The sequence below is a fragment of the Lepidochelys olivacea genome (assembly GCF_965140295.1).
Source record: "Lepidochelys olivacea isolate rLepOli2 genome assembly, chromosome: 1".
In the NCBI taxonomy this organism is placed as follows: Eukaryota; Metazoa; Chordata; order Testudines; family Cheloniidae; genus Lepidochelys; species Lepidochelys olivacea.
The window spans coordinates 344,411,848-344,435,119 of record NC_140411.1 but is presented as its reverse complement, the minus strand read 5'-3'; the positions used below and the strand labels follow the sequence as shown (position 1 = coordinate 344,435,119).

The window sequence follows — 23,272 nt, the reverse complement described above, 5'->3', positions numbered from 1 at the left end:
TGCACAAGGCAAAAAAGGAGGAGCAGGGTAGGAGCACAGGGAAACACGCACCTATATCACTGTGTTGCTGCTGAGGTCCCCAAGCTACTCCTGCTTCCCAGAGTTGCAAAGTGAAAACCAGGGCATCTGCCATAGAGCATGAATGAGGGGGTGGTTTTGGTCAGTCTCAAGGAGGTGTGCATCAGAGGGTGAAAAACGGGAACCCACTTCTCCTTCCAGGTAGCCCCCACCCCCCTTTGCTAGTGTCCCATGGGACTAGCTAGCCCCCACCCCCCTTTGCTAGTGTCCCATGGGACTAGCTATGTGTGTGGGATAGAGATAGGGATGGTTCAAGGAGTTGATTGCAGAACACTGGGGGCTTGGAAGTGGAGCTGGTAGGATGTCCACACATGAGAAGACTAGGGCTCTTATGCAACTCTTGCTAACCCAGCTGCGAAGTGACTCCTTAGACTCAAGTTCGCCAGGGGATGGTTACAAAAATCAGGACAAAACAACCAACAGGGCCTGGGGAAAAAAGGGATGTTTGCAGTATTGTCAACCTCAAGGGATCAAAAATCAGGATCTGTCCAGGACTCAGAAGCACTTCTGCAGTCCCCCTCTCACTGTCTTGGGACTTCTCTGCCAGGGACTGGGCAGCATTTCCCTGAGACTGCCACATCCTTGCCATCTGCTGCCCTGGGACTTGGCAATGGTTCCCCAACTCTCCCCTGCCTCCTGCTGCGCCAGGGCTTCTCGGTTACCAGAGCCCCAGCAGTGCTGTGCTGGGAAGCGTGATCACTGTAGGCTCTGGGCAGAGGACAATCCCTGGGGCAACAAGAGGCAGGGGAGGGGAGTCAGAGAAAAGCAGCTGTTGCTGCGGGGGGCAGCCCTGATCATTGTGGGATCCAAGGAGCTTCTCGCATCATTGTGACAGTGGGTCCCAAGAGTCGCGAGCCAGTCATGAGAGTTGGCAATGCTGCCTTTGTGATTTCCTGGGACCCGGGGTCAAGCTGGCAAGGCCTGTATGGCAGCGCTGGGTGAGGTGATCCGTGTTTAGTGTGTGTAAGGTTTGGGAAGCCTGTTCCCCTTTGATCTCACACTCACACGGGCTCCTCTTGCAAGGACATTAGAGAGACAAGCTGGGTGAGGTAATATCTTTTATTGCAGAGGATCTCAAATTTTTTTTTTCTGAGCCGCTCTCTCCCCTCATGCTATAAAAAACCCCATGGCCCACCTGTACCACAAGAACTGTTTTTCTCCATATAAAAGCCAGGGCCGGTATCAGGGGGTAGCAAGCAGGGCAATTGCCCCAGGCCCTACGCCACAAGGGGCAACCGTGAAGCTAAGTTGCTCAGGCTTTGGCTTCAGATCCAGGTGGTGGGGCTCAGGGCCCCGGGTTGCAGTCCTGCGCGACGGGGCTTCAGCTTTCTGCTCGGGGCCCTAGCGAGTCTAATGCCGGCTATGCTCGGCAGACCCCCTGAAACCTGCTCACGGCCCCCCAGGGGACCCCAGACCTCTGGCTGAGAACCACTGTCTCACTGGTTTCAGAGTAACAGCCGTGTTAGTCTGTATTCGCAAAAAGAAAAGGAGGACGTGTGGCACCTGAGAGACTAACCAATTTATTTGAGCAGGAGCTTTCGTGAGCTGTAGCTCACGAAAGCTCATGCTCAAATAAATTGGTTAGTCTCTCAGGTGCCACACGTCCTCCTTTTCTTACTGTAAGGAGAGTGATCACTTTAGATAAGCTATTACCAGCAGGAGAGTGGGGTGGGAGGAGGTATTGTTTCATGGTTTGTGTGTATAAAAAGATCTTCTGTTCTTTCCACAGTATGCATCCGATGAAGCGAGCTGTAGCTCACGAAAGCTCATGCTCAAATAAATTGGTTAGTCTCTAAGATGCCACAAGTCCTCCTGTCTCACTGGACCAACTTGTTGCAGCGGTTGTGGGTTTCCCCTCTTCATGCAATATCAGGGTGCCGACGCTAGGGGTCAGCAGTGGGCCAGTGCCTTCGGCTGCACTCTCTATGGCCACATTACGTCATTTGCGGAACACCGCCCCTAAGATACGACGTTCGCGCAGTTCCGCGTTTTGGGGAACGCCTCCCCATCGCCAGCTCTCCCTCTGCGCCGATCTCGCCCTGCCGCCCCTTTACGGAGTTTGCGTACTTCTTATCCTCGCTCCCCCGGCGGACCGAGTTCACGCAGCTTACGTACGGGGTTTGCGCAGCGGCCGCGTACGGCGCGCCCGGGCGCCCCAGCCGGCCACAGCCTTTCCCTGCCTCCTCGGCGGCGGGTCGCTGGCGGGCTCTGCCGGGGTGAGCGGGCCCCGGCGCTACGCGAGGCCGGGGCGTTAGGCCGCGCCGGGAGGCCCCGTTTCCGGGGTGGGGGGCAGGGCCCGCTCGGGGGCTTCATGGCGGGGGGCCGCGGGTAATTCCGGGGGTTGTGGAGGGGTAGATTATGGGGGGCTGTGGGGGGTAGGGTGGGAGGTTCGGGGGGGTAATTGAGGGGTTATGGGGTAGTTTAGGGGCTTCTGGGGGCAGATCGGGAGGTGCATGGGGGGCTGGGCCAGCCCAGGGGCTGTGGGGGGTAAGGTGGGAGGTTCGGGGGGGGTAATTCAGGGGTTATGGGGTAGTTTAAGGGGTTCCTGGGGGGCAGATCGGGCGGTGCATGGGGGGCTGGGTCAGCCCAGGGGCTGTGGGGGGTAGGGTGGGAGGTTCGGGGAGGGGGGTAATTGAGGGGTTATGGGGTAGTTTAGGGGGTTCCTGGGGGGCAGATCAGGAGGTGCATGGGGGGCTGGGCCAGCCCAGGGGCTGTGGGGGGTAGGGTGGGAGGTTCGGGGAGGGGGGTAATTGAGGGGTTATGGGGTAGTTTAGGGGGTTCCTGGGGGGCAGATCAGGAGGTGCATGGGGGGCTGGGCCAGCCCAGGGGCTGTGGGGGGTAGGGTGGGAGGTTCAGGGGGGGTAATTGAGGGGTTATGAGGTAGTTTAGGGGGTTCCTGGGGGGCAGATCGGGCGGTGCATGGGGGGCTGGGCCAGCACAGGAGCTGTGGGAAGTAGGGTGGGAGGTTCAGGGTGGGTAATTCAGGGGTTATGGAATAGTTTAGGGGAGCAGATCAGGAGGTGCATAAGGGGTTGGGCCAGCCCAGGGGCTGTGGGGAGTAGGGTGGGAGGTTCGGGGGGGGTAATTCAGGGTGGGTAATTCAGGGGTTATGGAATAGTTTAGGGGGGCAGATCAGGAGGTGCATAAGGGGTTGGGCCAGCCCAGGGGCTGTGGGGGGTAGGGTGGGAGGTTCGGGGGGGTAATTGAGGGGTTATGGGGTAGTTTAGGGGCTTCTGGGGGCAGATCGGGAGGTGCATGGAGGGCTGGGCCAGCCCAGGGGCTGTGGGAAGTAGGGTGGGAGGTTCAGGGGGGTAATTCAGGGGTTATGGAGTAGTTTAGGGGGTTCCTGGGGGGCAGATTGGGCGGTGCATGGGGGGCTGGGCCAGCCCAGGGGCTGTGGGGGGTAAGGTGGGAGGTTCGGGGGGGTGGGGTAATTCAGGGGTTATGGGGTAGTTTAGGGGGTTCCTGGGGGAGGCCAGCATGCGGGTTGTTGGGGGTAGATCGGGAGGAGTTATGGGGGGCTGGGCTATAGATCGGGGGGCACCAGGCCCAGCCAGCTGGAGGGGCTGGTGAGCTACTTAGGAGGCTTGGACAGGGGCTGGGGCTTTCAGGCTTGAAGAGCGGCTCTACCAGCAGCTCCCAGGGCCAGGCCTGTTCTGGGGACCAAAGGGGTGGCCAGGTCCAGTCAGCTGGGCTGGTTGGCTGCAGGCTTGGGGGGGTGACGATTTGGGTGATGGCTTGTGGTCCAGCGCTGGGGGAGTGGACCTGAATGGCTGTGTCACTGTAAGCTCCTGCCACAGAGTCAGGCATCGACCCAGCCCTTCACCCTTCATACATCTTAAACTGTGAGGGTCTTTATGTAAGACTTCAGTGACTGAGACGTTCTCAGCTCTGTTCAGGGGCCAGTGCCTGTGGCCCTTCCCCTCAGAACTGGGGTTTGTCACCGTTTCCCTCCATTCCTGTCTGTCTCACTACTGGTGTTAAGTGTTGTAGACTCCTCAGGCAGGGGTCACCCCCGGTTGTGTGTTTACATGTGGCCAAGTGATCCTGATACTGGCTTTTCGGGGGCTACTGCAGTACAAACAATAGCAATAGCCCCAGCGAAAATTCCCATCTGTTTCTATGCAGTGTGCTCTGCCCCAGTTGACCCCCTTATTTCCATCCCAGTGCAAGATGAAATCAGTTTTCTGTGTGCTGTGAACTTTGTTACATGATCTTTGATTGACTGTATAATCACTAGTTTATTTGTTATTTATTTCAAAGTGTTCACGCACCGCCTCTAAGAGCACAGCGTTAAACGTAAATTATGCTAGCCACTTCCAGTGAGTTGTATAACAATACCACCAGGGCTCGGAGTCCCAATGTATTTGAATGATCAGATTGTTAGGAGCAATGCATCAAAATTAACATGAAGCTGAATAATGTTGGATGATGGTCCGTCCTGACTATGGTCGTGATCATGAAGGTGGTTTTCTCTGGGTGAGGGTCATCCACTGCACTGCGGGTCTGCTGACCTCTGCGATTTCCCCAAATAGGAGAAACTCGACTATAATTTGTAGTAGTGAGGGACTGCATTCATGCTTTCCCGTGGCTTTTTTGGGGACTTCAATAGGTATAACATATCTTGATGCAATATAGCCTCTTCTCTTTTCCTGTACAGTCCTGCTCTGGGTCCTCATTTTTCTGTCAATCATCACATGGCATAAATGTCACTTTGGCTTCAATCCTGCCGTTGGTTCCACACTGGAAAATCCTTGCTCCTCTGTCATTAGGGCTCCACTGCATGGATCTGATTGCAGGATCAAGACCTTAATAGTGAGAGGCCCATGACTAGAACATGTTACTGATGACAGTAGGCTGAGATCTCTTCATGCAGCTGAGGTGGTTGGCTGCAGGCCTGGGGGTGATAACTTTTGCCTGAATCCTTTTCAAATTCAGGTGTAACATCACATGGAGAGTGTTTTTTTCCCCATGCTGTTGATGTTATGGATTTTTATTGTCTATAATTAGAAAGGCATTTGGGGGGCCTTTGTGTGCTATGGAAATGTCAGGTGATATTTTGGCAAACCTAATTAGTGTAGAAGGATATTGGCTTTTTACTTAGTAGGATGATACAAAAAAGTTCTCAGGTGTAGCAGGAAGAGTTAAATTTAAAAATCTACTTATAGGCATAGATTTTAAGACATTATCATCATCTAGTATGACCTGCATGATGCCACGGGAACTCACCCAGTAGTTTCAGCCCGTAACTCAGGGGTGGGCAAACTTTTTGGCCCGAGGGCCACATTGGGGAATAGAAATTGTATGGCTGGACGTGAATGCTCACAAAAATGGGGTGGGGGGCGGGCTCTGGGGTGAGGCTGGGGATGAGGAGTTTGAGGTGCAGGAGGGTGCGCTGGGCTGGGATCGAGGGGTTTGGAGAGCAGGAGGGGGATCAAGGCTGGGGGTTGGGTCGTGGGGAGAGTCTCAGGGGTGCTGGCTTTGAGTGGCGCTGACCTCAAGCGTGGTGCGGACCGTAGTTTCACCACTCCTGCCATAACTTCTGTTTTAGCTGTGGTGTACATTTTAAAAATACAACTAGTCTTGATTTAAAAGTTTTGAATGATGGTGAATCCACCACATCTAACACCACAGATGTAATATTAGAAAATGTCTAATATCACTTGATACCTGGGGGACATTTATGGAAGCACTGCACAGCTTTTTGAATGGTAACTTGTTTTGTTGCCCTATGGCCTTTATGAGAGAGACAGACACAAGTACCACTGTCTGGGGGGAAAAACAAATTAGGGACTAATATGTTGCTATTTTTTCATAATTTGCCCTTGTTTTGGAAAGGAAATTTAGTGTAGGTCTGTTGATCTTTAATATTTCTTTTAAAAAAACAGAACCCTGCCCCCCCCCCAACACCTTGGAGTCCAAATGTTTCCAAAATAATATTTAGTTAACTATTTATGTCTAATGTTATTAAAATTATTAATTCAGCCTAACTTTTCTTTTGTCTTTTAGTTTTAACCGGAAGGGGAAAATGTCACTTTATGATGACCTGGGAGTGGAAACCAGCGATTCGAAAACAGAAGGCTGGTCCAAAAATTTCAAACTACTGCAGTCTCAGTTGCAGGTGAAGAAGGCGGCTCTCACTCAAGCAAAGGTACAGATATTGCTGCTCCCGATGGCTCAAGGTTGCTGGCCATAGGGAATGCTGTCTTTTTAAATTTTTCTCCTGAAATGCTGGTCTTAGTAGGATTTCCTTTGTACTGAGCACGCTGCGGAGTGTACATTCCCAGCTGTACAGACTTTTGGATGCATTGTCAGGCTTTGTTCAGTTGGTAGTGGGCAGCACTAGAAGAATACTCCTGGTGAATTCTGCGCCAAATTAAAAATTCTGCGCACCATATTTTAAAATTCTGCATATTTTTTGTCAAAATACCACAATATAATCAAGCTAGCTTCAAATATGTTGATAATTTATTTAAACTGCAATACAATGGATGGAGAATGGGAGTGGGGAGCATTGGAGGAAATCACCAAACCCCTTCTGTCTAATAGTAATGTAGCTAGTATTGACCCTTTACTTTTAGATATTAGTCAACAAATATATGCAGCCATAGGCTCAGTGTTACATCGTAGGCAACTGAAGAGCAAGTGAGGACTGAGTACTCAAACTCACAATTTATACTGGCTACCGACCATCTCCAAAAAGGTCAGTAGCAAACAGTTCATGGAGCACATTTTGATAGGAAATTTTTTTAGTCCAAGCATTTAGACTAGTTCTAATCACTAAAGCACCATAAGCATTTATAAGGTCGTACTTCCTTTACAATAAAGCTCCTTTACACCACTCTGGCAATGTAAAGGAGCCTTAAAACTTTTATATTCCTGGGGGAATTCACTAAGAACAATGGGAACAATTCGCTAAGCAGGCAGGCTGCTATATTCTGCTCTGCCTGAGGGAACAGAGCCTGCCCCACACCTGCCTCTTCAAAAACACCCCAAAGCCCTGCCCCTCCACGCCGAGCATCCTGCAATAGCGAGTGAGAGGGACACAGTGTCTCTCTCTCACACACGACTGCCCTGCCCACCCCTCCCCCCCACGGTGATTTATGTCTCTACCGGCTGCTATGGGTGTCCAAACTGACCTGCCTGCACTGCTGGGGAGCGGGTGCAGGAGTGCTCTTGTGGCTTCCCTTTGCTTCCCTGTCAGAAGTCATTTTTCTGCAGGGAAGCAAAGAAATCTGTGGGGGCTATGAATTCTGTGTGCATGCAGTGACACGAAATTCCCCCAGGAGTATGCAGTAGAAGCAAGAACAAAGTGGTATAAGTTCTCTGAGACCCTTCATATAAAGTATAGCATAATTAATATATGCACAGCATGGCTGTGGGAACTGCTTTCATTTCTTAAATAAATAATTAAGTGTTGATGTGGAGCTCAAATTTAACCCTGAAGACATTAAATTGGGTACTTAAGTATTTTAAAAATAAGTGAATAGGCAAGGCTGGTTCAGCCTTTGATGGGAAATTGGAGATGTTCAATTTTTTGTGCTGCTTGGTATTTGGTAACTGTTGTTGTTGGCCAACTTGCATCATTTCTTGCTTATCATTTTAAAAGCCGCCAGAGGCTGCGGTGTGATTCCTGGTATTGCCAGTCAGGTCAGAAATTGCTGCTGAGAATATTTCCAGTCCACTTAGAAGGCTGAAAGGAAGGCAGAGAAAGTATAAACTAATTCCTTCAGGGAAAATGAAGAAGCAAGTTTGTACCAAGCTGTCTTCTCTCAATATATTGCAACATGACATCATCATTGTCCTACTTCTTTTGTTGATGAATGAATGAATGTATTTTTCGTGTGCTTCAGTCACAGGCTGCTGCTGTCAAAGTCTCCATAGTTTCTGGTGCAAAGAAGATCAATTAGAAGAGGGAAAAATATAGTTAAACTTTTAAATAGTAAAATCCTTTCTTGGGGCTAAATCCTGTTTTCAGTTACCCTTGTGGAAATCAGTGCAATTACTCCAGATTTATGCTGCTGTAATTGAGAGCAGAATTTGGTCCTTAATTTACGAGTTTTGTACAGATGAAACCTGAAATAAGGCTACAACTGATAGATGTGATCTTTTAAAGCACCCCCTTCTGTGTGGTTCTGAGGCACGATGTGCCAATATGTCTGTCTTTTCTTGGAAACCCATCCAACTATATATATAAGAATGTATTAATCCTGTTTTTAGAAAGTTCTATTTTCCTCATGGTGAAATGTGAAAACCAACAGGACTTTAGTGAAAGAAAAGACCTATTCTGCTGCTCTTATTCAAACAAAGCTCTTCACTGAGGAGATTCTCTCAATTTTAAAGGTATATTTTCAGTTCTAGACTTAGAAAACCAAACACATTTCCGGTCTGATCCTGCTCCTATTGAAGTTAATGGCAAAACTCCTATTGAATTCAGTCGGGTAGGATCAAGCCCGTTAAGGTTTATGTTGGATGTGTGTTCCTGTATAAGCTTTACAGCGGCAGTCAATAAACTTTAGCCATAGAGCTGTATTGTGACCCATTGTGCTGGTGCATAAATAACATATGAAATGAACAATCACAACTTCAAGCACGGTTAGAAATGCTGAGGAAGGACTATATGTTGGTAAAATGAAAATGCAAGTGGTATGGTAAGTTTTGCATGGGGCAGAGAGGCAGGATTGAGGCCTGAGACGATATTCATCCAATTTTAAGCTTTCTTGAAATCAAGAAACATCTAGTTTAGGAATATGAAGTAAATACCCCCTTTTAAAAAAATGAATGTATTGTCTTCTGCTTTTTTTGTATTTTGATGGTTTCAGAGTCAGAGAACAAAACAAACGACAGTCCTTGCTCCAGTGATTGACCTGAAGCGAGGGAGCTCTTCTGATGACAGACAGATTGTAGACACGCCACCTCATGTAGCTGCTGGGTTAAAGGTAAGGCTAGATCAGCTTAAAAACACAGCAGATTACATCTGATTCTGAATTCTCGTTTTCTTTCTCTGCCTTCTGTAGTAGTCTGCATTTTATTTATTAATTTACTTGTCCTACTGGTCTCAACTGTTCTACTTGCTTTTAGCCTCTCTTCTGTTCAGACTTATTTTCAATCATGAAAATTCCAAATGTATGCAAACTTCTCCCGGTGCTACAGTCTATAAATATATAGACTACTGAGGGCATGTCTACATGGCGGGGTAGGGGACATTATGTGCTCTACAGGAATGTGATTTCTAAAGTTCACTGACATGTTGCACATCATTTGGCCCGTGTAAACCCTGTTGGTGCACTTTTCCATAGTTCAACTACAGTAAGGAACCTTTAGTGTGCACTAGGAGAGTATACACAGGCCAATTGATGTGCAACTCATCAGTGCACTTTAGAAATCATAGCCCTATAGAGTGCATTACCTCACCATGTAGACAAACCCTTAGTGTTCTTAATTGAACTAAAAAGTATGCGTTTACATAGCACCTTTCTTTTGAGGAGTTCAGGGCACTTTGCAAGCAACCCTGTGAGGTAGGTAGGTTGGGGGGAAAAAATTAAATTGCGATCCTATCATGCTTGGAAGTGGTCTTTTATAACAAACAGAAGAAATCTAATCTAATCTCCAGAGCAAATATTCCTTCCAGATGGAATAAGAAGGGTTGAGGATGTCAATCCTTAATATAGTAGCAGACAGATGGATACAAGCTCACAGGTTTCTTTCAAGCACCCCTCCCAGCCCTACGCAAGCAGGCTGTAGTTTTGGATAGAGAACTTATTGGGTATTAATGTGACCTTAGCTATGCTTGTTTGGCACCTCTTTGTGTTTGGAAGGGAGTGGGTGGGATAGTTGTTTTCTGCACACAAAAAATTGAGCGGAAAGTGACATAGGGTAAAACCTTTGCCATTGAAGTCCATGGCAAAACTCCCGTTGACTTCACTCAGACTAGGATTTCACTTTCTATCTAAGCAGTCTGAAGATATTAAACTTATTTGTTGGTAGTGGTAAAAACAACTGGCTTATTCCAACTGCTGCTCTTAGGTGTCTGATCACATTGATATTTATGCTTTTTCTGTGTAAGGATCCCGTACCTAGTGGTTTTTCTGCAGGAGATGTGCTGATTCCTTTGGCTGATGAATATGATCCTATGTTTCCCAATGATTATGAGAAAGTAGTAAAACGCCAGAGGGAGGAACGACAAAGACAGCGTGAGCTGGAGAGGCAAAAAGAGATTGAAGAAAGAGAAAAGTAAGACTTTAGTTTCGGTTCCTGAGATGGGACACTTTTTTTTATTCAGCATTCAGTTAAAAGAAGTTAATTGCATATTGTTATTTGTGGCTTCTCAAAGCATGAGAGAAAATATTCCTCAATCCAGGTAAAAGCATTGGTGTCATTAAAATAAGCATTTACTCTACAGCTCCTTGGTTCCTGTATGATAGTGTATTTTAAATTAGTAGCTGATTAATCTTATTGGATATCTGGCAGGTGTTTTCCCTGCTATTTCAATACAATATTGAAAACATGTCCAGCTTTATTAGTAGGATTAATGGGCCAAATTCCTCCATGATGTGTGTCCTCTGTAGTCAATGAAGTTACAAGAGGGATAACCTAGGTCCTACTTCTGCTAATTCCCTCCACCTTTCTGGTCAAGTAGACTGCTTCCTCTTCTTTTAGTCATGATCGCCATCCTTCCAGTGAAAGAGGACAACCTGGGACTCTCTGAGGCCCTTTCATGCTGTTCCTTATTTGGGGTCAAAGGGTCACTGAAATCTGAATTAATCTTAAGGTAATTCTACACTCAGGCTGGGGGGGTAGTTTCCAGCTTGGTTAGATGTGCACACACTGGCTTTGAGTGAGCTAGCATGCTAAAAGCTGGTGTGGCTGGACAGGTTAGCTATTGGAGTAAGTATTGAGGGTCCTGGGTAGGTTTGTACTCAGGGTGGCTGGCTGCCCCGCCCATGCTGCCATGGCTGTACTGCTATTTTTAGATACTATCTTGATCAAAGCTAGCACGTGTTCATCTACCCAAACCAGAAATTACACCTCCAGCTGCAGAGTTAGATGTACCCTTACCTACAGCTTCACCATTGATTGCCAGGGCTCCTTCTTATTTTTCTGTAAACCCAACAAAAGAGAGGGAATAAATACATAATGAATATTGATGGCTCTACAACAGTGGTGGGCAACCTGCGGGCCACATGCAGCCTGTCAGGGTAATCCGCTGGCGGGCCATGAGACAGTGTTTACATTGACCGCCTGCAGGCACGGCCGCCCACAGCTCCCAGGGACCGCGGTTCTCCATTCCCAGCCAATGGGAGCTGCAGGAAGCGGCACGGGCCTCAGGGACATGCTGGCCGCCGCTTCCCGCAGCTCCCATTGGCCAGGAACGGTGAACCGTGGCCACTGGGCGCTGTGGGTGGCTGTGCCTGCGGGCGGTCAATGTAAACACTGTCTCGTGGGCTGCACACGGGTTAATCCGCTGGCAGGCCACGTGCAGCTGGCAGGCTGCAAGTTGCCCACCACTGCTCTACAACCTCAGGAAACAAACCATCTTCAAAAAATGATTTTATGTCATGAGACTTGAATATGAGATTACTCTAGAATGTGTTTCAATAACCAAGTCTGCACTAAGGAGGGATGCATTGTTGCGGCAACACAAGTATTTGTATGGTGCAGTCTCTAGAAAATATATTTGGGGATATTTGCTTTTTAATACAGAGAGTCTCTTGAGAGTATTGTCAGGTGCCTCAATGATACCTAATTGTGGGACCTCTATTCTTAACTAACCTCTGTTAGCACAATTTTCATGGCTAGTGCTGGGGATGGGAGTTTTTTCCCCTTTGTGTTTGAGGCTGTTGTGTAATATTTGTAAATGTCTTACAAGTATCTACTTTTTTCTTTCTTAAAAGACCACAATCTGGGCTGTCATGATCCTCATTTAAGATTGTATTAAAGTACATGCAGATATTACATGACTTAAAACATGACCCTAAGGTCAAAACAAATATTTTTATTTTACTAATCTACATTTTCACCGATTTGAGATTTATACATGGTGAATGTTTTGACTGACTGAACCATGGTGATGTTCTTAATCTTTGGTTTCAGAGTAGCAGCCGTGTTAGTCTGTATCCACAAAAAGAACAGGAGTACTTGTGGCACACAACCCCCCAGCGTGAAGCAAATACTCACTAGCAACCATACAACAAAAACACTAACCCAGGAACCTATCCTTGCAACAAAGCCCGATGCCAACTCTGTCCACATATTTATTCAAGTGACACCATCATAGGACCTAATCACATTAGCCACGCCATCAGGAGCTCGTTCACCTGCACATTTACCAATGTGATATATGCCATCATGTGCCAGCAATGCCCCTCTGCCATGTACATTGGCCAAACCGGATAGTCTCTATGCAAAAGAATAAATGGACACAAATCTGACATCAGGAATCATAACATTCAAAAACCGGGGGGAGAGCACTTCAACCTCTCTAGCCACTCAGTAAAAGATTTAAGGGTGGCAATATTGCAACAGAAAGCTTCAAAAACAGACTCCAATGAGAAACTGCTGAGCTTGAATTAATATGCAAACTAGATACCATTAACTTGGGTTTGACTAGAGTCTGGGAGTGGCTGGGTCATTACACATATTGAATCTATTTCCCCATGTTAAGTATCCTCACACCTTCTGGTCAACTGTCCAAGTGGGCCATCTTGATTATCACTACAAAAGTTTTTTTCTCCTGCTGATAATAGCTCATCTTAACTAATTAGCCTCTCACAATTTGTATGGTAACTTCAAACTTATCTCTGTGTGTGTATGTGTATATATATACACACAATCTTACTATATCTTCCATTTTATGCATCCGATGAAGTGGGCTGTAGCCCACAAAAGCTTATGCTCTAATAAATTTCAGAGTAGCAGCCGTGTTAGTCTGTATCTGCAAAAAGAAAAGGAGTACTTGTGGCACCTTAGAGACGAACAAATTTATCTGAGCATTAGCTTTCATGAGTAGTCTCTAAGGTGCCACAAGTACTCCCGTTCTTAATCTTTGTAACAGAAAACCAGTAAAGCGGTAGGCATACTGTTCAAAGCAAGACAATCAGCCATGGTCTTCCGTTACCTTCCTAGTAATTTCATCCTGCATTTCTTCCATTGCAACCACCTAAATCTGGGGTTTGGTCCGCAAACAGATCTACATGTGCAGATCTTCATTTCTGTGCATTCCCAATGACTTGATTTCAGCATGAAAGTGTGAATGTCTGTTGGAGGATTGGACCCCATCTAGTGTTTAAAAAGATTTGTTCTATAAAGGATGAAAGCAGAAAATGTGAAAACCGGAAAGAATCAATCAAAACAAACAAAAGGCAGTTTGCTTATAAGAGACATCTTAGCTGATAAAGCATTATATGAAATGCAGATGAGGAGCTAGTAATGTAATTCACACTGCAAGCATTTCTCTGAAACATTAGTTCTTTTTTCACTTGATAGTTTCTTACCATAATTCCTATTCTAATTATTAGGAGACGTAAAGACCGGCATGAAGCCAGTGGGTTTTCAAGAAGACCAGATCCAGATTCTGATGAAGATGAAGATTATGAGAGAGAGAGGAGGAAAAGAAGTAAGAGGAGAATTGTCTAACTTTATGTCCTTGGGCAAATCAAATTCTCTGCAGTCAGTTTTTTGCTGTAAACTATTCCTCCCCTCTCACCCCAAGAATCTAGTGTCCATTGGCCTCCTATAATACATTTGTCACTTTATTATGGAGTAGCTGTTGTAGAGTAGGAAACCACATTCTTTTTTGGGGGTAAAAGAGACCCCTTTTTTGCCTGTGAAATTCCCTTTTAACATTAGTTTTTAGATACACGCGTTAGAGATTTCTGAATGATGTAGGCTCCAGTGAACAGAGGTGCATGAGCTCATTCTTGTGGTTTGATTTTAAAAGATTGAGCTCTGACTTCTCTTAATGTGTGCAATCACTGCACCTCTCCTTATTTGAAAGCCCTTGGAGCCACATAATAAAATGCAGCTCTGTGTGGATGGGTATCTCTCTCAGTTCAGAGAAACTAAAAATCTGCTCTGAATTTCAGTAGCAGATTCACCGTTGGTAATACAGACCCACTTCTTTAGATCTTCATTTTTGAAACAAGGCTATGTTTAATAAAACGCGTATGTTCTGTAGTGTATGTTTAGAACTACTTTGCCATTCACGCTTCCCTGACTGGAAAAGGCCCTCTGTTTCGCACTCTTGTGTTAATGTAATTGTCCTTGAGTACAATATAATTTTTTAGTTGGCTTGATGAGCAGACAATCTGTGAGTTGAGGTTCCATTTTAATGCAGTCTTTACTGCTGCGGTCTTTATTGCTACAGTCTTCCAAAATCACGGGTATTGATTTTAAGGCAGTTGTATTGCATAATTTTTATTCACATCCCCGTAGCACATCGGCTTGGTATGATATGGTATCCTTTGATATATTAGAAATCTTAAGTTTGCAGCAGTTTATTAACTATCACCGTTAAGATTTCCAAGTCAGATGCTTTTTCCACCACTTTGATGCTTGTTATTGGCAGCAAGCTATATAAAAATGTGTGTGCAAAGTCCTTCAGCGAGCACCATGATTTCTTGTAGGAGTCCTGGGGTTGTATGTTTGTGCTTCTGGTGGCCGCCTTGCATTAATGTGTCCGGAAGAGTTTTGTTATCTCAAATGACAAAACACTTCATCTGCATGAATGTCTTACATTCCAATCACATGATTTATAATTTCATTCACAGGCATGGGAGGTGCTGCCATTGCACCACCTACGTCTCTTGTTGAGAAGGACAAAGAACGTATGTATATCAAAATCAATGCTTTGACCTTTACATTTTCTAACCCTTGAAAAACAGTTTAAGTCCCTACTTAAACTTTCCGCTCAGCGAGGCACAGATCCTGCCGTTCCCCTGCACAGGCATGGAGGTCCCTGGCTGCAGAGGGTAGGGGGACAGGGTGCTCGGAACTTGAGCAGGGGATTTGCACCACCTGCATGCTTCAGAGCTGCAGTTCACAGGGTTTCTTCTGTGAGGAGTGGTATAACTGGCTGGTCCATAATGGCATGGATTGTGTCAGCCATTCACATGCTACATAAAGGAGGAAGTGCAGCAGGTAGACCAACCATGCAGCTGCAGAGCTGTTTCGCTCCATATTGGTGGGCAGGGGAGGATTTCTCCACCCTTCCCACACCCCTGGGTACTCTTGTACATGATCTGTTTCAAGGGTCTGTGTGTAGGGATGGGAGTTTATCCCTTGGGAGGTGAGGGCTGGGTGGTTCTCAGTTTCTCAGTGACATTAGTTTTAAAGACAAGATTGCAATATGTGTATCGGGGCATTTAAATCAAGGCGATTTAAATCACCAAGTGGAAAGCCTCAGTTTAAATCATCAATTTTAATCAACTTTTCCATTTTTATTTCAATTATTTTCTAAAGAAAGGTGCATTTTCATTCGTTGATATAACCATTAAAACATGTTGCTTTACAATTAAATAGAGCCTTTGCATTACTTTTTGCTACCTGGGAAGGTGCATTATAACTATATACCTTTATTTAAGCAATTACATAGCTTAATATTTTCTGATTCTTATTAATTGTATATTTTTATTGCGTTAGAAAATAGTGAACGATAATTGTTTACTAGATAATTAACTCTTTGCTCATGATTTACATCAAGCTGCATTAGGATGGTAACTAGAATCTAATTAAACACACAAATTATCATATAAAATTTACTTTTATTAAACAATACAAGTCCTAAATATGGTACATGACCTTCTGTGCCATATGTATAAAGCTTGACCTCACAGGTTAGAATCAATGGAAAAACATTTTTCTTTATATAGAAAAGCAGCCTTTAACTCAGAATTTTTTATAGAAGTTTATGGATTCAGCATATTCATTTTTATTTAAATGTTTTAAGAGATTCTGATAAGTTTACGCCTTAACATATTTTGTATTAAATTCAGATTTCATTTCAAGCAAGTTTATTTTTAAAAAGAAAAATTATAATTTAAATAAAATAAAAAGCACACTCAAACTTTTTTGACATTTCTTTTGTAGTTTTAGCTTTTAATTAAAATTCATTAACATCTCATTATGCATGTACAAGTATAAATGTGTTTGTGAATATTTTATACATAAAGAACTCTTTCCCTTGGGAGTCCTGAAATGATTTATCAGAATAAGGTGGTGGTGGAGGGCAGGGAATTGAGATGTAAAGGTTGACTAAGACTAAGTGGGGACATAAATTTCTGCAAATATTTAAGGTTGTAAACACCAAAGACAAAGAAGAATTGTTTAGGGGAGTATAGTTAAGAGCAATTGGATAGAGTCAAGGAATGTTAAATATAGGCTGGAACTCAGAAAAAATAACCTAAGGGCGTGATCTCTTAAAGTGTGAAATGATCTCATAAGGGAATCAATGTAAGCCTTATTTCCTGAGACACTTATATCTAGACTGGACAAACCCTAAAAAAAAAATTACTACAGGGAACAGTCTTGCATTTGGACAGTAGATGGACTGGATTACCTGAATCACCTTGAGGTCTCTTCTGTCTCCGCTTCTATGATTTCCCCAAACTGACGTCTAACTTTTTGTTTAGGTACAATTAGTAATTAACAGAAGTAATCACTCTGAAATGAAATCATAGTATTATATATGCAAACTCACTCGCAACTTCACACTTGTCTGCCACTTTCCTTAGCACCACCATAGTTTGACTTGACTTGTGAGACTGATATGCTCATCTCACTTGGGAATCTGTTATTCCAAAGCTATCAACAGAAAAGAGCCTTTCAACACACAGTTTTTAAGTTGCATTAGTTCTGTCTTTAGGAGTCATTCTTCCTATGCATAAGAGTACAGAGCACTCCTTTTAAGCTTCTTGTTACCAAATTTTGTGCATAACCCAATCTTTCTATAATTCAGTTCGTGATTAAAAAACATATGTTTGGGTTCCCTCTTTCCAGAGAATTTACTGTTGAGGAGACAAATGACCTTAAGATGCAATGGGGAATTGAAACAAACTAACGAAGGGCAGCTAAGTAGAGATGATAGAGCCCTGATTACCTGTAGAAACAAAGAATCAGTGTAATATGCCATACAAATATATCCCCAAACACTTCAGAGGTTAAACCTAGTTACAGAGAGAATTAATAGTGGAGAGGAGACATAGTAAGTTGTATGAGCAAGGAAAATAAAGGGCCTGATTCTCATTTACGCTAAGGGCTTGTCTATATTACCTGCTGGATCAACGGGAAGCGATCGATCCAGCGGGGGTCAATTTATCGCTTCTAGTCTAGATGCGATAAATTGACCGTCGAGCGCTCTCCTGTCGACTCCAGTACTCTACCAGGGTGAGAGGCGCAGGCGGAGTCCACGGGAGAGTGTCAGTCGTCGACTTACCTCAGTGAAGACACCACGGTAAGTAGATCTAAGTATGTCAACTTCAGCTATGTTATTCACATAGCTGAAGTTGCGTAACTTAGATCGATCCCCCCACGCCACGTAGACCAAGCCTAAGACCGCATTGTCTTACTCTGGCAGTATAAAGAACCTTAACAGGCAAATTATATTTACGCTACCTTTAAGAGGCCTCAGTGTAAATGAGAGAGAGGCCCATGATGCTGTTAGATGAGATTTGAAAATGGTGGGAAGTGATGACCTATATAGTTCATCAAATGTATTTTGACCAACTAGTAAATGTCTCATGTTTCTTCCAGCTGTACCATCCTTTCCATTTGAAGAGGAGTCAAGACCTCGTGCACCATCTGCCAAAGCAGCTATTCCTCCCCCGGTGTATGATGAGCCAGAAAGACCGCGGTCCCCAACAGGGCCTAGTAATTCTTTCCTTGCTAACATGGGGTAAATATCATTGACAAGTTAACATTTCATGAGAAGTGCCTTGCCGGGGGAGAGGATGAAAGTTAAAAATGTTGTCTCAGTGTGCAGAAGAACACAGTCTTTGCATGTATATTCTTCACTGTAATAACTTAATCTGAATGCAGGAAATGTAGTACACAATGGTTTTGTGTGAATTGGGCCAATGAGTTTGAGGAGGAATGGCCAGTTTTTAGTGAGTTCTGGAGCCCTCTCCAGTATAAAGGTTTATGGCTTGCCCATGCCAAGCTGGTGTGGCCAATTTGTAAGTACGTGTGGCTAGTTCAAGACCCTGAGTGCTTTTTCCTGCCTTTGTCAGAGGCGTGTTGTGTGTAACCTTGAGCAAATCACTGATTTTTTTTTTTTCAGAGGCATTGAGCATCTCAACTCTGTTTGAAGTTAGTGGCAGCTGTGGGCGCCACACCCTTACCCAATCTGTGCCTCCCTTTGCTCTTCTGTAAAACTGCTTATAATTCCAGCTAGGGGAATATAGAGGCTTAATTAATGTTTATAACGTGCTTGGAGACCTCAACTGAAAGGTGTAATATTTATTTGTGATAATTACGATTTATATTCAACTCCACGCATGTTAATTTTTATGTAACTGCAGGGTAATTACAGTACTAGCACTCACAAGAGTCACAGCCATGAAAGTAAAAAGAAACGGAGGACTTGTGGCACCTTAGAGACTAACAAATTTATTTGAGCTATAAGCTTTAGTGAGCTACAGCTCACTTCATCGGATGCTGCAGCTCACGAAAGCTTATGCTGAAGTAAATTTGTCTCTAAAGTGCCACAAGTACTCCTTTTCTTTTTGCAGATACAGACTAACACGGCTGCTACTCTGAAACCAGCCATGAAAGTGTACAAGTATTTTATAGAATACTAATAGCTCACTTTTTCTATATTTATATACTTTGTTTTTCATGCAGTTTTTCTAATAAGGTTTTTTCATCCGATCTGAAAAAGGATTCCTCCAATCTATTGAGTCAGACCTAGTTATTTTCTCTGGTTAGGATTGTCTGGAGACCTTATTTTGAATCAGTGATCCAGAGCTTTCAACTACTTTTAATATTTGTATTTGACTGTATTGTGCATTTGAGAAATAGCTAAATGGTCACTGATCTTTCATTTCTCTTTATAATCTTTCATTCCTATCAAGTTAAAAAATAATCTTTTCAGAGAGCGGGATCTTTATACTGTGGTGCAGTGTAAACTTCTGTAGTCTTGTAAGGCCTGTCACATCTTGACCATCCATTCATGATCTGCAAATGAAATGTTGAAAAGACATAACACAAGTTGTGTTTTGAAAAGGCCCATACTTGTTTGGTTGTGTAGCGAACTGTTGACTCACAATTTTTTCCATGGAAAATTAAAAGGTGGAAAAATCAAGACCAAATACAAGGAAATACTTTTTCATACAATATGTCATTAAACAGTGGAACTCATTGCCACATGATGTCATTAAGACAAAGAACAAGATTCAGGAAGGGGTTGGACATTAAATGGGTATTAAGAATATCCTGAGTTGTCATAATGATAATAGTTTTGTGAAAGGGATATTGAGCTTCAGGACCTGAGCCTATCTGTGACCTAATATGGAGGACAGATTGCCCCACATCTGCTACTGCGGAGTTCTTATGTTTTCCTCTGAAGCGTCTCATGGTGGATACTGTCAGAGACAAGATACTGGAGTATCTGGACCTTGAGTCTGATCCATTCTGGCTGTTTCTGTGGAATCTGTGACACTTATGTTCGTTGCTAATGAAAGTCATGCTATACCTAACGAGTGCGAGCAGCTTTATTCAGTGATTGAACTGTCTGTGTCCCTATCTGTAATCCGGGGATGATAATAGTTAGTCAGCTTTGTAAAGTGCTGTAAATTTTTAGGTGTTAGAAGCTCCCATATAAGCTCTTCTAGTCGATCTGCGTGTAATAAGATTTTAGGAGTTAGACTATTTTATATGTTCTCTTAAATATTATGGCAACACTAAACTAAGACATGGGTTGTAAACTCCTTGGCAGAGCAGCTGTAGATACCATCTGCACACAACAGTTGGTTTTGCAGGGCAGTATTTGGAACCTGCTTATTGCGAGGGCCTATGTTGAGTTCCCCTGAGCACAAAGATGAAATGTGTTGACAGTGCTGCTTAAGAAATGAAATGAATGGTTGACAACCCGTCCTTTTTCTCTCAACAGAGGCACCGTAGCTCATAAAATCATGCAGAAGTATGGTTTCAGAGAGGGCCAAGGGCTGGGGAAGCACGAACAAGGGCTAAGCACAGCACTGTCAGTAGAAAAAACAAGCAAGAGAGGTGGAAAGATCATTGTTGGTGATGCTGCAGATAAAGGTAACTCGATTCCATTCTGTGGGAAGCTGTTCACCTTGACGGTTTCTGAGAAGGAAACAGGAGTTAAGTTAGGGATCCGGCTCAGTGGTGGCTTTTCTTGTTTTGTTTACCCTATATCTTTGTACACAATGTCGACTCGTTGTGGAACATTGATGACTGATGACAGTTTTTTCTTTGTGGACATTGAAGAATTTAAGTGTTAACAATTGCTCTGTGCCCTACTGCTTTAAATTTTCAGCTCTTCATCCTCTTCACCACCACCCTCTCCAGTTCCATTCTGTGCCTTTCCTCAGTGTAGTCAGGCACCTCCCCTTCCTGCCATCTCATCTCCCTGTTAAAATGTGCTCCCTGCACAAGCAGGTTCTTTCTCAGCATGCACCTTTGATGCAGCCGTCTTTTCCGCTGCTGCTTTCCAGCCCAAAGCTCGGGTCAAGAGGGGAGCTCCATGTGAGCACAGCCCAAGCATGGAGGACAGGTGCCAGGGGTGGAGTGAGTTGGGACACAATCCAAGTAAAAGTCATTCTCCTCTCTACAGTAACTCCCTCACTTAACAGCCCTTAAAAACAGCCATCTTCCAGGTTATCACCACTGGGAAATTAAGAGATAAATGTAATGTGCAAAAGCTACTGCACATTTGTAAATGCTGCTTTTTGTTCTGATCTTCGTTTCCTGGTAACACTTTATAGTCATGGTTGAAATCATACTTTCCGAGCAGAGTCCCCTGATCTGAAGTCCAGCGAACCTTAGAAGATTTGGTATCTGTTAAAACTGACAGAGGATTATTGGCAAATATAACATTGCCTGTATTTCAGCTTGGTATTCATGCTGTCAGTGATCTGAACAGCCTGTTAAAAGGGAGCCAGTTTTTCCAGTAATTGTTCAAGTAGCCATGAAGTGACTTGGTTCAGTGAAAGGCCTTTACTCCGAGACTACGTTTAGTGGTTTGTAACTGAATGCAGCTATTGGAACAGTTCGATGTAGGCCCCCCAAGGAACATGTTCTAAAAAAATGTAACATATACCGTGACTTACTCTCTTTATAGTAGATGCATCCAAGAAAACTGATTCGAATCCATTAACAGAGATACTAAAGTGCCCGACGAAAGTGGTCTTATTAAGGGTGAGTCAGGAGGACATTTAACTTCACATTTTGTAATATAGACTGTGTGTTTCAATTTTAGTGCTCAAACCCTTTTCTCCTGTTATAAAAGCTCCATGAGATGCAAACTTTTCCCCCCCACATTGTGCACTGTGGTCTTATTCTTGTCCTGCTGTGTTGTTGGAAAATACCTAACAGTTGCCATAATACCTCTGATCATTAGTCTTGATGTGTCTAGCGTGGGGACTGAAAAGAAGTTTTGTTTTTTGCCATTTGAGTACATTGAAATTACAAGGTTTTGATCAATAACTTGTGATAACACAGCTGATCTGTCCTGTATTAACCAGTTAACATGACTGTGGGCCATACAAAGGAAACAATAACTCAAGGATAGCATGTTAGTGCCAGGGAATTGTCTAGCACCATGTGATGCTACAATGGGTGGCCTATGATTTGATGAACTGACACTTATAACTCATTCATAGTTTCAATATAATGCTCCCCCTGGTGAAAGGATGCACCCTTTGTTTAGCATCCATCTGTTGAATTGGTTTTCCTCCCTTTACTTGCAGAACATGGTAGGTGCTGGAGAGGTTGATGAAGATCTAGAAGGTGAAACCAAGGAAGAATGTGAAAAATATGGCAAGGTTGGGAAATGTGTCATCTTTGAGGTAAGAATTAATTGACCTCTTTCTCCACCACATCTATAAATGCTTAACTTTTCAGATGAGGAAGTAGGCAAAAACGCTGAGCTGGAAGTGCTTGGGACTGTTTGGTTCTTGCTGCGATAGCCACGCCTTGTACATCAAGTTATTGTGAAGTTTGGCATGTAGCAGCGTATGGCTATAGACCTGTTCCAATGAACAGCCTTTCCCCAGAGAGAAGTGGCACTCAGCCTGGCTAGCACTGAGCACCACGCTGGCAACTTGATGGGACCACATCTGGTTGCTGTATGTTTTTAATCCTACCTGCTTTTCCTATAAAGCCCAACAGTTCATAGCTGTATTTTGACCATTCTGATCAACTGTCTCTTTTGTCAGATTCCTGGTGCCCCTGATGATGAAGCAGTGAGAATATTTTTAGAGTTTGAGAGGGTTGAATCAGCAATTAAAGGTCAGAGATTGCACTATAATTCCTGTTAATTTCCAAAAGTTGATTTTTAAAAATAGTTATTTTTTTCAAGCAGAACTGTGTTAGCTGGAGAATTGTTTACCTTACTTGGTGTTTAGTGACCTGTTTTTGGCTTGGATTCCAGCTGTGGTGGATCTGAATGGAAGATACTTTGGTGGACGAGTGGTGAAGGCTTGTTTCTACAACCTGGATAAGTTCAGAGTACTGGATCTGGCAGAGCTAGTCTGATTTAAGGACCTAGCTCCAGTTGTCACTGTGCCAGCGATTGTGTTTTCAGCTGGAGGCTGGGAGTAGAGAGGAGACGGCAGCATTCCAAACAAACTGGAAACAAGCCCTCTTGAATGGATTTTTCACATTCATTGTGACTGACGCTTATTTTGTTTTGTTTTTAAGTATAAATCCTTTGAAAGATTCACATCTGTGTGTTTTGATTGCACAGGTTCTGTTTACTGGTCTGGAATCCTGTTTTTTGTAGCTTTCAATTAATTGCACTCTCTTGAAACCCACCGCTGAAGAGCTGTTTTGTCTTTTTCTGGTTTCCTTGTTCTAGTGCTGTAGTGTGGAGCACATCATGCTACATCTGCTGTGAGCAGCAAGCTTTGGAAAAGAACTGTGGGCTGGGATATTTTTCTTTTCTGATGCTTCATGGTGGAATCTCTACTCAGCTCATAAACCTCCAGTTTCCCCAATCCAAAGTAATTTGGGGACT

The 23,272-nt window shown here is 44.0% G+C and overlaps 1 protein-coding gene across 2 annotated transcripts; it reads left to right on the top strand.

The window, feature by feature from the left end:
• Positions 1 to 2,087: 2,087 nt before the first annotated feature.
• RBM17 (RNA binding motif protein 17) lies at positions 2,088 to 22,978 on the top strand. 2 transcript variants are annotated; one of them, XM_084617320.1, is made up of 12 exons: positions 2,088 to 2,294; positions 6,088 to 6,229; positions 8,901 to 9,017; positions 10,145 to 10,311; positions 13,596 to 13,693; positions 14,847 to 14,903; positions 17,827 to 17,968; positions 20,183 to 20,334; positions 21,380 to 21,453; positions 22,005 to 22,103; positions 22,473 to 22,545; positions 22,688 to 22,978. In XM_084617320.1, exons 2-12 carry the CDS (start codon positions 6,107 to 6,109, stop codon positions 22,789 to 22,791), a joined length of 1,206 nt encoding a protein of 401 aa, XP_084473446.1. In that variant the 5' UTR covers positions 2,088 to 2,294; positions 6,088 to 6,106; the 3' UTR covers positions 22,792 to 22,978. The 2 variants fall into 2 exon arrangements, with proteins under 2 accessions (XP_084473446.1, XP_084473445.1); XM_084617319.1 differs by having other exon boundaries at positions 2,090 to 2,294; positions 21,377 to 21,453.
• The last annotated feature ends 294 nt before the right edge of the window (positions 22,979 to 23,272 follow it).